Genomic DNA, 16400 nt, shown 5'->3' on the forward strand with positions numbered 1-16400 from the left:
CTCTTCTTCTTCATCGGTTAAGTCAGAGCTCTCAAACTCTCTAATGTTGAAGACTCTTCCTTGACAACTTCCTTTTTGCGGCTTCTAATGTTGTAGCACACCTTCTTATCATTTCCCTCTGTAAAATCAATGTATCCCACTTTTGAACAACCTTCACCTTGCATAGCCAAGGCCTTCCCAAAATCAATGGCTTGGTAGGGATCACTTGGAAAGTAGTCGGCACGTGCATCTGGCTTGGTAGGCACGTGCATCTGGCTTGGTAGGGATCACTTGGAAAGTAGTCGGCACAGAAATTCCACATACATCCATTCTAGATTCTTCACAAGTCCCAAGGTCTTTACCCTAGTGTTGTCAACCAATTTGATGCGATAAGGAGAGGTAGTACTAGAGTATTTTAAATCAGCATCTATCATGGTCTTCTCACTCATGAAATTAATCGATGCACCTCCATCAATGTAAACATTAGAAATCACTTGACCATCAATGATCACATCAACCACATGTACATCATCACCAACATCTATATCTACCTTTTGAATAACAGGAATGGCACTTTTCTTCTTTTTCTTCTTTGATACTCTTGTGCTTGCTAACTTTCCCCATTCTTTCCATAGTTTTGGAGACAAAGCAAGTAATTGACCAAAGGTGATATGAACTTCCTTTTCTTTAAGGTCGGACAATAAGTCATAGCTTCCAATGCCTTGTCCTAAAGGAAAGTATGACTGGCTAATTCTCCTTCTAGATGCCTTCTTTTTCTTACTATGACTTTCCTCTTCTTGATGTTCCTCATCTACTTCTTCCTTGCTTTCTTCTTCTTCTTTTGCTTTACCATGCCCTCGTTTAGCTAGCATTACCTCTCTTTCCTCATCCCCTAAAGAAGCTTCTAACAAGGATACTTGTTTTTCTTCTTTCTTTCTCAATCTAGTACACTCAGGGCGATAGTGACCTTTTTCATTACATTCATAGCAAGTGACCCCACTCTTATCTCGAGGCCTCTATCCTCACTCTTTGGTGCTCTAGGTTGTCATGCATTAACCAAATACAATTTCAAATGAGCAAACTCTACCATTAATTGGGAGATTATGATCCAACTTAGAGAACTTTGGTACCTCAGGAGTGCCCATTACCTCCACCATAGAAGTTGAAGTTGTTATGTGCACTTCCAATTGTGAGAAGGGTGATTCTTGAATGCATGTATACACAATGTTTTCGCAATATTGATTGGTCACTTATTTTTGAAGATTTGGTTGAGGATCACATTGTGGAGGGTTTTCAACAAGTGGTTATGCATAATAAGTTGGTCTTGGTATCCTAAGGCTTTGTGGGAGCCTGTTTGGATCTTACTTGGAATATTGTTTGGATCTTGGTGTTTCCTTTTTGTGTTTCATCATGGTGAAGATTCCAGTGCTTCAGAGGACCCAAGGGGAAGACCTGGAGTCTTATCTTTGGGATTTTGTTTGAGGATGCCGACTTTCTAATGGTCCATGAAGGATCGGGTGGAGATTTTGCCTGATTTTCTTGAAGGTGTGCCTTGAGTTGGTATGAGGCCTTCCCAGACTCTACCAAGGAGGATTGGGACCAATTTGTGGTTGCAATTTTGTGGTTGCAATGAAGCAGAGATATGGGGCAGTAGAGTTGCCAAATGCTTTGATGTTACAGTTGGACCGATTCTATCAAGGAGAGGGTCTCTGCGTTGGCAATTTGATACGAAACTTTAAAAGATGTGACATGAAGTTGGGGGTAATAAAACTTCATGCACTTCTTCACTTCCTACTACTTCCAATCCTAGTGATGAGACAAAGATCTTTAGACAGACAAAGGAACATTAAAAATAAGCTTTTATGCCAAGATACCACACCATACTTTCCGCCCTTAGATGAGAATGAAGATGGTAACATCCTAAGTGATGTTGTACTCAAGCATAGGGAGAAGGAAAGGATCAACGGAGGCCATAATCTCAATAAGCATGTTTGCGCCAAAGAGAAGAGCAATATGTTGTTGAAAGAAGATCTTGCAGCTCAACATGACATGAACTAATATATATCAAGGAGTTTGAAGGGGTTGATTGGGTCGGATGGGTAGGTTATGGGAAAACATTGCACCTCCTTCATAGATACCTTTACAATTAGCTCAAAACACTCTGCAAACTATCATCAAACACAGAGGCCCATAACTTCCAGAAAAGGCATGATATAAAAGATTCAAACACATATAGAGATGTGCCTTGAAATGGGCTTCACTTTGATATAAGTTGTGTAAGAAACAGAGAAGCAGTCAGAAAGATATGGGCAGTTTACTGGACAGGGGCAAAAACTGTCATAAACACAAACTATCTATCACAGCGACTCATGTAGCTTTTTGGGATTGTAGCAAACATTATATATAATCACACAATGCAATGCGTCTTAAAGAGAGCTTCGTGCTGATATAACTTTCGTCAAAATAGAACCACCGAGCAAAAAGTTATGAGAAAAACATTGACAGGGGGTCAAACAGTCATGAAAAACACCCTCTTTTCCATATGTCCACATCCTCCTTATTCCACATAGGAATTCTAGAAGGATTCCTCTTGACTCCTCACTCCTCCATACTCCTCCACGTGCCTTCCACATGCTTGTCATGTGATCTCTCTTATATTATTGGAACGCATGGACATGAGACCCACCTCTTTATATGACTCACTCTTCCTATTTTCTAAAAACCCCATAATATCCCATACACACACTGATCCACCTATATGCACCTGAAGTCTTGAAGGGTGCTTGCAACAATGGAGCCTGAACTAGAAGATAGTGCCTCCAATAACATCTTGTCTGGCCAATTACCTAGCTTTGCATCCATCCTATCAAGGAAGCTAGCACTAAGCTCACATTCTAAACACAGACCACCCCAAGTTGATATTTCTAGCTCAGAAGACTCCATGAGCTTTAACAAAGAGATTAGTGAAAACCCAAATCTTGGAGCCTCTATGGCTCCAAATTCTAGCTTGATTTGACCTCATTCCCCCACTCCTTCTACCATAGCATCTCAAATCCGAGAGCCTTTTCCAATATGATGGGGAGGTTTGGGCTGTCAAACCCAACGGATATGGAGAATCCATTTGCTAGGCACAATAGAGTGCTAGTGGGGCTATGGGGCCCACCCCAACCGACTATGAGGGATACATGCAGAGTACATTAACTCCCACTATATCGACAAGTACTACAACATCACATGTACACTTCTATAAGGGAGGACCCTCATTCAATGATACATTTGAGCCTGGATACCAGGGGACTATCAACCACGACCCAATCCTGACTATTGACCACAAGACCCAATCCCGATCCACTTTATATCCAACTTGGGGAAGCAGCCTAGAAAGTGCTCCCTATCTAACAACTGTTCCATATAGACCTATGCCCAATGTCAATAACCACTGATGTAGCCTAAAGACCTAGCCAGCCATGTATATAAGTCCCAATACCTAGTGGGTCACGGTCTACTGATTCTACTGTTGTTTCCCAACAATTGTTTCTAACCCACTACCAGGACAACCCGCTTATGGGGTAGTGCCCCTTCTACCAATAAATCCTCCTATACCATAAACGATGCTTACTGATGAAGCTAAGAGGATTCTAATGCAAGCACAAGGAAGGAGGGCCATGCCACCAACTTTTACCAAAAGGGATACTAACCCTTCAAGGAGTAAGTTGGTCATGATCTCCAAGGTTATCATGAAATTCTTAGGTGAAGGAGACCCAGTGTCCCATGTTGAGAGGGTTGAGCAAATCTATGAAAATTTTGGGGACATTGGAGACCTACATAAAGTGAGACTGAGCTTGGATGGCAAGGCAGGCCAGTAGTATAGGGCTTTGAATCCTAAAGATAAATCAAATTGGGATACATTACAAATTTATAGTGGCGTTTGATCCCACTGGACCCAAATCGAGCCCTATTAATCAACTATATGAGGTCAAGCAAAAGGAGACCAAGTCCCATCATGACTATATCACTAGAATCAAGCACTTGAACTCATGATGTAAGCTCGTGAAACAAGAGGTTGAGAGATGCACAACTATTGCCACACTTTCTCATGTGGCTATGGGACTCTAAGCTTCATGTTCATCTTTTTGCAATGAATCCAATGTCAATTGAGGTATGCAGCAAGACTATTGTATGCTTGGGTGACAATATGAAGGAGAAGGCTCAAGGAGAGAAGACCCAATCTCCATCATTAGAGGTATCTCAAACCTAAAGGCCACCATTTGGGTGAGGCTTAAGAGACAACCCCACCCACTAAGGGAATGAATATGGAAGAATTGGCTATCAACCTACAGAATCGGTTGAGCCAACGATTGAGGAAGGAACAATCAAGGAAATCCTCACCTATTCCCAAGGCGTGATAACATGTGGTCTGAAATTTGCATTGGGAATCATCCCACCGATGAGTGCCCTTGCCTCAGAGCAAGGCATGCAGTCTATTGTGCTCATTGTGCACAATGGGTAAATCATGATGCCTCATAGTATTATTAACCTAAGGTCATGCCCTAGACAATGTATCAACAAATGCCAACGCTTACATTGCTCGCACCACCAAATCCATCCAATCCGGTCCAATTAGCTATATAAGGAGCCACTCCTACCAACTAAGGGAAATTCATGGCTCAAAACCTCCCATTAGCTCCACCCATATTGGGACCTGAACCACCTCCACCCCAAATCACTCCAAGGAACCAGGTGTTAGTGGAGGAAGTACCTAGTGATCAGGAAGAACTGGATCACACCCTTACTAGGGGTGACTATTCTCAATATGAGAACCCTGTGAACCAGTGCAGCTATATAATCCATTATGTTATGTAGGACGATCAATACATACTAGCGTAGCAAATGGAGCCTATCTCACACTAGGCTATGGATATGAATACCTTGACCAGAAAACCCCCGATTCAATGTTATGCGTGTCAAGGTTCCCATAGGGCTAGTGAGTGTCCATACAAAGCAGTTACCAAACAACCAGCAAGTTTCATGCTACCAGTGCCAAAGACCTCATTTCTTAAAGGAATGCCCACATAATGATGATTAAACCATTGTGACACCAAAAATTGATATATTTTATTTGGCATTGGTATTGTTTTTCTCTATGTTTAATAAGAGTTTGAGTATCAAGTGATAGCCTAGAGGCTCTCACTTATTTCTATTTTCTAAGATATTTTATGGGATTGAGAGGATGAGTGGAATGGATCATTGTAAATACCATGTATATGAATCACTTGGGGCAAGGACTGCCACTTCAGGTTAGCTACTGCTGTCAATTGGCAATCAACAGGCTAATTCAACATGTGTAGGATTAGCTTTAATTCAGCATGCGCTAGATAAGTCTTATCCTTAGAGGCACTAAAATAACTCTAATTTAGTGTGCGTTAGATTAGGCTTATCTCTAGAGGTAGTGAATTAGCAATTCAGCATTGCATTGAACTAGTAATTCAGCATGGCGCTCAGTTAACAATTCACCATGACGTTGAATTAGGCTTAACTCAACAAAATGTATACTTGGCAATTTTAGGGGTTTTTTATAGTTACAAGTTCTTATGTTCTATTATGTAATTACCTTGATGTTGGGAGTTCTCAAAAACTCCCAATTTCATAATATTATTTTAATTAAACCGATAAAATTCTCACCTCCTTTTGGCATTTGTTGAGTTCGAGTCCAATATTTCATGGGTGGATGTCAATAGTGAATTACTAACTAACCATTGATGGTCAAAAGTGTGCAATTTAGTTCCAGTTCAAGCCCAGACTTGTGAATTTTGTATGCACTAGATTATCATGAATTCAACGTGCACCGACTTAATTCAGCGTGCGTTAAATTGTCAATTCAATATGCACATATTTATTAATTTTGCGTGCACTAAATTAGTGGTTGACTTTTTTTCATTGTGAACTAGCACATTCAATGTGTCAGCTGGCAGTCCTTATCAGGTTGTCAAGGTGTTAGGTTTATTTAGTGTTCCTAAGCTAATTAAACATGCCCTGAATTAGTAGTTCAATGTGCGCTAAATTAGGCTCAATTCAGTAGGGTGTTCCTGCATAGTGTTATTGATGGATTTTCTGAGCTTCTATGTGGTTTGATAATTTCTGTGTAGGGTTTACTATCCTAGGGGGTCCTACACTACCTATCCTACCTATTGCAAACAAGAAAGAACAAAAAACAAGCAAAATACGGTGTCCCATAATCTCTATCGCATTCATTGGCTTGCAGTTGTGGTTGATCGCATCATAGATGAGTTTAATCTTGAATTGGGCATTTTTGCTCACAAAAAACAAACCCTTCTTATTTTTATGAGACCATAGACAAAGAGAATTCAATCAAATATGACTTCTCACACTTAAACTGCTAATATGGTGAAATACATATCCCTTGATATCTACCCCAGACTGGACTATTACCCATGGTAGATATCGATCCAATAGGGTAAACCAAAAGTTATTCATAGAAGCATGCAAAAAAAAGAATGCTAATGTAGGGAGAGCTTCCCTCGAGGAATCCAACATTTGGAACATGTGCAAAAAGGCCCTTTGCGTGTGCAAGTGAGTTTGAAGACTCCTTTGGAGTTTAGTAACTAAATTAACCAATATCTAAATCTTGCCCAAAAGCCTTACAGAAATATCATTCTTTAGAAAAACATATTCCCTTAAATGCATACCCTATATCAGCTTAAAAATGCAAAATCTAGCATTTGGAACACCCGCAAAACCAAAACACAAAAGGTTCTCACCTCTCAAGGTCAAGCTCCTCAGCGTCCTCCTAGACATCTCAATGGCTCAAAACTAGATATTACTTCGAACCACTACACCGCGAAACTTTCTAGGTGTCTCTTCATCAAGGTCTCTATTCATCTCTTCCTTTGTTGAGCATCAATCATATAAGCAAGTGGTTCAGTGTTCAAAACCTTGGATCCCATATTGATGCATCTTCTCCAACTATAAAAGAAGATGCATCGACGTCTGGTGTTCATATATATCAAAGATCATATTAAAGGAGCAGTTTCAATGAAAAATTAACATAGCTTCATTCAACCAAAATCCTTAAAAGAATACATTTCTTTAAAAAACATGTTTCTATCTAAACATGCTAAACACCTTTACCTACTTCTCTTATAAACACAAATGAAAGCAGACAAAATATAGCATTTGGAACACTTGCAAAACCAAAACACAAAAGGCCCCCCGGTGTACAAGTGAGTGTGAAGACTCCTTTGTAGGTTAGCAACTGCTACACAAATATGAATCCAACAAATTAACATTACTATAAAATGCAAAAATAATTGAGATAAAACCTCTATTTAATAAAACCAACAACATGAACAAACACACCAATGATGAAATCCGCACCCTAGATACTCCAAAAAATGGGCTAAATAGGCCCTCCAACGAGCTCTAGTTAACACTTTTGCCAGACCATAAAAAGGTCCTCTAGCTAGCCCAGCCCATAACCAACCTATTTTTCCCTGCTAAATGACCTTGTACTACCCCCACCTAGCACCATATTTTACATCATAACTAGCCTATAGTCAGACAATAAATGACCAACTTTAATCCTATGCTCATTGAAAGTACTAGCAAAAAAAGAAAAGACCCACATAGAAAGGGATAATAAAAGCTTATAAAATACCTTAGGAGGCTTCCCCTCATAAATGCAAAGGAGAGCATAGAAAGTATAGCATTTGGAAAAACCTGCAAAACCAAAACACAAAAGGCAATCTCGGGTGTAAGGGATTCTGAAGAATTATTGGCAAGTTAGTAACACAAATTGTTATAGCCATTAAATATTACCACAACTGGCATGACTAAAATCAGTGTCTCTTATAGATAAGAAAATGTAGGATTCCACAACATCTTTCATATTATAAAATTGTCATTTTTTTCCCTTGCTAGCTTGCTTTGCGAGAGGCACATCCTTAGGTGTGTGTCCCTTACCTCTAATCATGTTCTTCATAGTATCCATTGCCTCCACTGATATCTCACAATCAGTCTTGTCCTATCATCAGGATCAACTCCTTCGATAGAGGGGACAAGATGTGCCTGAGGAAGAAGGGCCATGTCTGTCTCATCATCCATTATGTCAAAGTATTGCATGTATAGTACCTTCAAGTGTGCTACTAATCGTTTTTTGGTGCAGACCATTGCAAAATAAAAGAATTTTAAAAAGAGAGAAGATTAAATTTAAGTTGATGTGCCCTAAACCCCAATGTGCAGAGCCCATGGACATGTATTTAAGGACTATAAGGTGAAGGAGAGTGCGATGTTGGTCATCAATAACTTCTCACATGGACAATGTTGGTGTCCAAATGAATCCTTGGAGGCTCTAGGGGACTTGATGGGCCACTAGTGCCCTCACCTCCCTCGTGCGTGCGGACATTGCCATTGCACCTACGTGTGTGGGAAAGGGTCCTTAGAAGGACTGAGGAGCATAGGAGGAGTACAAGCAAGGTTTAAAAGGGGGAGTGAAGGATTTATTCATCGTAGCATGCAAACAAAAGAATGCTAATGTAGGGAGAGCTTATCTTGAGGTAGAAATGGCTTCAAAATACCTAACCTTGCAAATGAGAGCATATAAAATCTAGCATTTGGAAGACTTGCAAATTCAAAACACAAAAGGCCCTTCGATTGTGCAAGCGACTTCAAATACTCCTTTGTAGGTTAGTAACTAGATTAACATAGATCTAAATCTCGCCCAAAAGCCTTAAAGGAATAGCATTCTTTTATAAAACATGTTTCTTTAAATGAATACCCTAGACCAGCTTAAAAATGCAAATAGAACACCTGCAAAACCAAACACAAAGGGCTCTCACCTCTCAGGGTCAAGCTCCTCACCACTCCTCCATAGCCCCAAATTTTATAGGTCTCTCTTCATCTCTTCCTTTGTTGAGCTTCTCTATTGTTGAGCGCCAATCATCTAAGCAAGTGCTACAGTGTTTAAAACCTTGACACTTGTATTCATGCATCTTCTCCCATTATAAAAGAAGATGCATCAACATTTGGTGTTCATATATATTGAAGATGAATTTCAATGAAAAATTTACACAGCTTCATTCAACCAAAATTCTTATAGGAATAATTTTCTTTAAAAAACATGTTTCTATTTAAACATGCTAAACACTCAAAACACCTTTATTGGCTTCTCTTGTAAATGCAAACAACAATAGACAAAATATAGCATTTGGAACACCTACAAAACCGAAACCCAAAAGGCCCCTTAGTGTGCAAGTGGTTCAAATACTCCTTTGTAGGGTAGTAACCAAAATAACACAGATCTGAATCCGACAAATTAACATTCCTCTAAAGATTGAAATAAAACCTCTGCACTTTACTGCTAAGTAAAACCAACAACTCGAAGAACCACACCAAGATGAAATTTGCACCCTAGAATACTCCAAAAAATAGGCTAAATAGGCCCTCCAACAAGCCCTAACTGACCTTTGACCATGCCATAAATAGGCTCTCTAACTAGCACTTTACTCAACCCATAACCAACCACTACCCCCCCCATTTTACACCATAACCATCTATAGTTTAACATTGTGCTCATTGAAAGTACTGACAGGACAAGAAAAGACCCACAAAGAAAGGGTTAATAGGCTTGGGCAAGTATATATTGCTACCTCCTCTTTACACATGTAATATAAATCGCAAAAAGTGAAATGAGATAAGAACTTGTTGTATGTTTCTTCTCTCTTCACTCTTGGATGAAAATATTACATAGATGCACAAGGACATCACATCCTCAACAAGAATGTGCTTCAAAAATCCCACAAAAACATAAACTTGCAAAATCTCTACCAATGTCACAGTCACTTCTAAGTTAAAGAACAAGAGTAGATTATCTTCCACACTAAGGCTAATTATTCAACACATGAGTTCTCATCATTCACCCCATAGAACCTTAAGATAGACCCATGAGATCTAATGTCCTTTCATTTAATGTAGATCTCAAAAGGAAATTTGGGCGATTCACAATTCTCCACCTAATTGAATTCCAACACTGAATACTTCTCAAATTGACAAACAAAGCATTTGCTCAATACATGACCGCACCAAAGTATGTAAGAGAGGAGTTGAATCCTAAATTGAGCATTTTGCTCATAAAAAGCAATCCCTTCTTAGTTGTATTAAGAAGATAGACAAAGAGAATTCAGTCAATGATTACTCCTCGCAGGTAAACTGCTAATATGGTGAAATACTTTAGCCTTCTTATCTACCCTAGACTTGACTATCCCTGATATTTATTTATTTAATTTTTGGGCAAAAAAATAGAGTGTCTTTATTACTTTATAACATTTGATACATCAAAAGATTTCCTCTAGACTATTGGTTCTGATTACATTAGCACTTACATCATGGAATAACAAAAAGCTAACATCCTAAAAAACAACTAAGAGGGGCTTCTCAAAGGTGGAAGGAGAAGCTAGAGGTTTCCTCTTTGGAGTCTGAAGCAGCAACAACAGTAGTATTTGTAGAGTGACCATGAGCAACAGTAGCAAGGCAACCCCTGATATTTACATAGAAGATCGAGTCCGATGGACCTTGTGTCGTGTCTCATCTCTAAATTTTTCATAATTTGTCTCTGCCTCTCGTTAAGAAATACATAAATTATAAAATGGAGAGTATATTAAAAATTTGTGATTATGTGCTCCATAACAAAATGAAAATATAAGACATCAGATTCACTAAATAAAAAAATGCAACAAGATACAAGCCTACCAAGTACTGAAACTAGATGAGTTTTTGATTATGCGCGATAGGATTGAGGTATACGCTATATATATGCTTAAGAATCACAAATCGAACTACTAAGGAATGAAACTTAGAGATTTTACACAATGGCAATTTTTATGTAATAATATTTTTGTTTTCAAATGCTTTAAAAAAGTTGTAATTTATATGTGATACTTATTAAGCAAGCATGCATTTATGAACTATTTTTCAATGCTTTTTCTTTTGTTTGAGTGTTTTTTGTTAAATACGTTTTTTTATAAAATTATTATGATGAAACATTATAAAAAGAAATTTTAAACCATGAACATCATATTGATCGAGGTTGTTGTATCTTTTTTCACCTATTGTCTTGATTGATAAAACACTCTCGAACAACTCGAAAAAATTATCACGTGTCTAGCAAATTATTTCGCATATATTGTTTTATGATTATTTCATGCCTATTCGTAAAAAACATATACATAATATGTCTTTCTTAAACGCCATCATAATTGTAGATTTCAACTAGTGTGCATTTAAATACCCAAATCGACTTTAGGTATGGTGGCATACTTATGAAAAAGAATTATACGTTCTAGTAAAATAAACAAGGTGAAAATTTTACTAGGCGTGCCAAAGGAGATGTGACAACCTCACCCTCAAATTATGACAACCCTTAAATCCCCTCCTATGTTATCCTTCTATCATAGCATTCATTTAAGGCCCTAGTATAATTCCCATAATAAGAGAACCCAAAGCAAACGCTATGGCTTTGCCCTTGGCATGCCAAAAACATGTTATGGGTACACCTGGTAAGTCCAAAAGATAAGTGGGAAGGGTAAGACAAAGGGCAATTGGAGGAAATGAGAATGGGCTAGGCGAGAGCCCGTTGTTACGTGAATGGTCGCAAGTTCAAGTCGTGCTATACCCAAACCTGAAACACGTGATTGAGTAGTTATGGGAGTCGGTATATAGTTTTAGCCCAAGACGGTCTAATACTATCACTCAGATCTCACGGGTGCCGACCCATTGTAGGCACAAATGAAGTGTCGACGCACGATTAACTTGCGGTGATCAGAGGAGGGCGAACTAGTTTAATTAAATTCTAGAGAGGAGGAGATAACGAGGAGATACCGAGAGGGGTTATTCCTAGGAGTCGTCGTCGAGGACTCAAGAGAGGCATAGGGGGGGAGGATAAGCAAGGTTTAAAAGCGGGTGGGGGGGGAGTGGAGGATTTATTTTTGGAAAGGATGGAGACGTTGGGGGACGCGTGGCAGGGTAAAGGGATGACCGGGGGGACCGGGTGGAAAGGGCCGATCCGGTGAAGATTCTGAGGAAGAGGCAAAGAGGAAGACGGGGAGTTGGCGGTAAAACGAGGTGCAGGTGTAAATGGAACCGAAAAAAAGGTTCGTCGTCTTCATGGGGACCGTCTTCTCCCAAAATATAAATATGTGGGAGTGTATATAAACACCAAGCTACTACTTTAGACAGGTTCGCGAACTCTCTGAGTATGAAACCCTAGCTTAGCCCCTTTGTGTCTCTCTCAGAGCACCAAAGAAACTCCTTCTTGTTCCTGCTCCTCGTTCCAAGAACCCCCCCCCCCCCCCGCTCCTGCTCCTGCTCCTTTAGGGTTTCCCTTCCCCTCTCCCTTTCCATGCCCTCTTGACCTTTCCTCCCCCTCCCTCCCCCCTCTCCATGGCGGGCGTTGCCGTTTCTCCAGCCACCGTCGAGTCGCAGCTCGCCGACATCGGAAAACGCCTCACCCTCCCTTCCATCTCTAAAGATGACCTCTTCAAAGTGCTCAAGGTGTTTGCTCCGGTCCTTTCTCCCGTTTCCTCCCCCCTTTCTCTCCGTTGAAATTGCCTCGCTAAGTTACAGTCTGTTTCTTAACGCAGCCGTCTTCAAAGATCCAAATGGGGCGGGAAAACAATAGGAATTGGAGAATTCCGTAATTGGGCGGAAATTATCTCACACTTGTTTAAGCTGTACCTGATTCATCCCGCTCTCGTGCTCAAATTGTGGTCAACACCTCCACATTCGGTTTATGGAATTAAGGATTTCTTTTCGAGAAAGCCATCGGCTCAAGCTTCCTACTTTCGGAAAAATTAATGTGTTTACCGTGAAACATCACTCGCGCAAACTTCAACCTGTATTTTGGAGCGATGAAGTGGCCCTCGCTTTCTTAACGGCGATTTTGAATTCCGTAACAGCAATCCTTGGCACTCATCGTCTTGCGTCATATATTTTTTCTAAATTTACCGATTCCGTATCGTGCTGCTGACGGGAATCAGTAAGCTAGCGGGGGACCTACTCGAATCATTGCAAATAGGGGAGCGCCCACGTATGAGGACAGTAATGCCCGTTGGGTGTAATCGGCAGGCATTCGAAAGGCTGCCATTGCTTTTCCTCGTCGCTATGAGCTTTTTCGTCACTGCGCCTCTCTCTGGACTAGTAATTTGACGGGGCAGACCATGTTAGGTACACCCTTTTCTGAACCACCACGGCTCGCTGTAATCCCGGGCACACGAATAGGCCACGATGGTCAGGCTTCGAGGTTCGGATAATTAGGTTTATCAAGGGCCACGTGGGCTCATTTTCCCTTGCGCGTAATTCTTATACGTATTCACGTTGGTAAGAACAAACAACTTACTGCCTGTCCACAGGCTGCCAATAATAGCTAGAGAAACAAGGTGAATTCATTAAATGGGCCTGTCCTGTGGAAAAAGAGGGCGGAAACCTGGGTGAGAGAGAGAATACGAGGATAGTATGGAGGACTCGAGTGAAACTGAAGATGTTGTGAGGAAAGTATGAACGACTGGAGTGAAACTGGCGTAGATTCTTAAGCCCAATTTTATTACTAAGACCTATCCTTCCAAGACAGGCCATAAACGATCTTCGAGTGAGATACGAGTGGTTGAAAGACCTCTTTCCTTGGAGGAAGAAAGGATGTTGCTTGGTCTAGAATACACAAAAATGGCTCGGGCTTTTGCTGATGGCCAATAGGTAATGTCTCCACTTGAGTGTCATCTAGCTTTATACTCGATCGGCCCTCCTAGAATACCATTACGCCTACTACGAAATTACTAGCATCGGCTTCAACCACGAGTAGTCGGCTAGGACCTGATATAGTCAAATATTCCCTCGGTTAATCTTAGGAACGCACGAGGTTGCCTTACTATCTGAGGAATGGGCGAATGCAATACCTTTTAAATTCTATCATCATCAATGCTCATGTACTCTCCGAAAATCTTATGTCAAGAATTTGCATATAGCTTCTCACGCCTTGGTGTCACTATCCCAATCTCAACATGCTCGTCGAGAGAATGGCTCTATACCATGATATCATCTAAGAATACGATTACAAATTTCCCCAGATAGATATTCACAAAATATATCATTCATCATCACAAGAACATTTGTGACTCCAAAAGGGGTGTCCTCGAAGACGTTAATTTCTATTGGGCCTGTGAGATCGGCCTGCTCAAGTGCGGAGCTTAGATTTTGCATGATATAATGAGGGTCTACATCCCTTGGCACACCACAATTTTCAATATCCCACCAAATGGAGATTTTAAATGAATCTTCTAAGCTAGATGCATGGAAAACACGAGCACTTGCAAAAATAAAAATGAAATTTGTTGATATATTGCCATCTGTAATTGTCGGCGTATTTACTTATGAGTTGCCACTTCGTTTACCATATGTTAGCTTGGTAGACCATCAGATAGAATTAGTTCCAAGAGCTCAACTTGTAAGCACGGTGTTTTACAAGAACAACCAAGCGGAAGAAGATGAGGTATCTCAACAGTCAACTAGGAAAAGTAAATCCTGCTGGGGTGCCCTAGTGCTATTGAAGCCTAAGGACGGAAGCTGGAGGATTTGTGAACTTGAACAAAGTTGCAGCCGATATCCCCTTCCTAGAGCGGATGACTTGATTGATAGCTAGTACATCATGCAATTGAGATAGTTACCAGGATCTCATCTTCCAAAACATTCTTCTTCATCCTTGCCATTCTTTCTTTCATTGCCCAACTTGTATGCACTAAGTTGATGGAAGAATCTTTCATGAATTACATATTGTTGGTTGCTTGCATCGGTTCTAAAATTTTAAGATATGTACATTGTCATCTTTGCCTATGTACCATGGCTTCCTAGGCTTGGTTGACTCTTACTTGCCTCTTTCAATTGTTGTATCAATTCCACCGTGATCTCCTTTTCAGAAGACAAGGCTACTAGGAACCTTAGCAATGCTTTCAGGACAGTGTTTGAATCCATGGTTCAAGCAGGCTTCCTTCTCTTGTATTGATAGACCAAGAGTCTATCAAATACATGCCTGAGTTAGGGGAAAGGAAGGCACGATGGGTTGAATTGACGCAAGATTTTGATATGGATATTAGATACCGAAAGCAAATTGAACAAGATATACTTTGAGTCGAATGGATGAGGTAAACTCTGTGAGTATTATTGAGATAAGAGCTGATCTTTATGTTTTCTTGAGAGAGCTATTTTGGACTGATAGTCATCTATCGATATTGGCAAGAGGTCTAGACAAAATTAGAACAATACTCAGGGATAATACCATCTGTTAAGGTGGTGGGTGGTCAGTTCTACATTCTGAATGGCTTGCTAATTTGAATACGGGAAGGTTTGCGCTCTAATGACGCAGAGGTTAGGAGGAGGATTTTTTATGAATGTCATGATGCTCTAACCGTAGGTCATCCAGGAATTCAATGAACCTGTTACTTAGTAAAACGGACGTTTTATGGAAGATGAAGGCCGAGATGATTGATTATGTGGTAAAGTGTCAGCTCCATGGACTTTGTTGTGGATTACTGTGAACCTAGCGGGTGTATGATGCTATTTGCATAGATTGACAAAGATCGCAAGATTTTTACCTATTGAGCTGGCTCATTAGTTTGTTGATTAGTTGTTTAGGTTATATGGGTTGCATCTGAAGTTCTCGGAGACTCCTAGGAACCACCTTGAGTATGAGTTTTGCCAACCATCCGAGTTAGGTGAATCAGATCTTGGAAGATAATTTTCAGGATACATCTTCAAGAGACCCTCTGACCGAGAGAAGTATATCCCAATGGTGGAATTTGCACTATGATAGTGCCAAGCATACGGCTTTTTGTTACGATTTGTTCATGCTTATGTAGGGATGTTAAACCAGAGTTCTTGGTTTGAAGGGTATTCAGCTAGATGCAGATAAGGATTTCTAATTGGATATGCAAGAGATGTTAGAGACTGCACGAGAACCTATCAGGTGTACTTAAATATAGAGCGTAGGTTCATGTTAATAGACTATATTTGCATAGAGAGTTTTTTGAGGAAATGTGTCTATATATGCGAACACCAAAGGATTCAAAGATGCCAAAGGATTCAAAGATGTTACGGATGAGGTTGGTAGAAAAGTTATTCCCTAAATACTGTGGATCCTTCCTAATCTTGAAAAATATTAGTAAGGTTGCATGTAAACTAGAATTGCCTCCACATATGTTCCACATGAACCTAAAAGAGTGATCAATTTAAGGGGGGCGAATAAATTAATTTTGGAGTTCAACATTAAGTGGAAGGATAGGTTTGAGGAGGACTCAACTTAAGAGTTGACTGCTAGTCTGATTTTGGTTAAGTGTAAATGCTTAAAAGAGAGGAAGAATGTT

General features: G+C 40.1%; 1 protein-coding gene across 2 annotated transcripts in view; it reads left to right on the plus strand.

Moving 5' to 3' along the window:
* Window positions 1-12225: 12225 nt before the first annotated feature.
* LOC147905454 (binding protein) overlaps window positions 12226-16400 on the plus strand; it is a 50197-nt gene continuing 46022 nt past the window's right edge. For both annotated transcript variants that reach the window (XR_015540784.1, XM_087372726.1), the window contains exon 1: window positions 12226-12543. Coding sequence is in view for 1 of the 2 variants with exons in the window: in XM_087372726.1 (XP_087228852.1) it covers window positions 12433-12543 (111 nt within the window). In the remaining variant the exon portion in view is untranslated. The remainder of the gene's footprint in view (window positions 12544-16400) is intronic.

This window comes from Dipteris shenzhenensis, chromosome 1, assembly GCF_047967505.1.
Source record: "Dipteris shenzhenensis isolate YYH24624 ecotype China chromosome 1, Dip_SZ_1.0, whole genome shotgun sequence".
Classification (NCBI taxonomy): Eukaryota; Viridiplantae; Streptophyta; class Polypodiopsida; order Gleicheniales; family Dipteridaceae; genus Dipteris; species Dipteris shenzhenensis.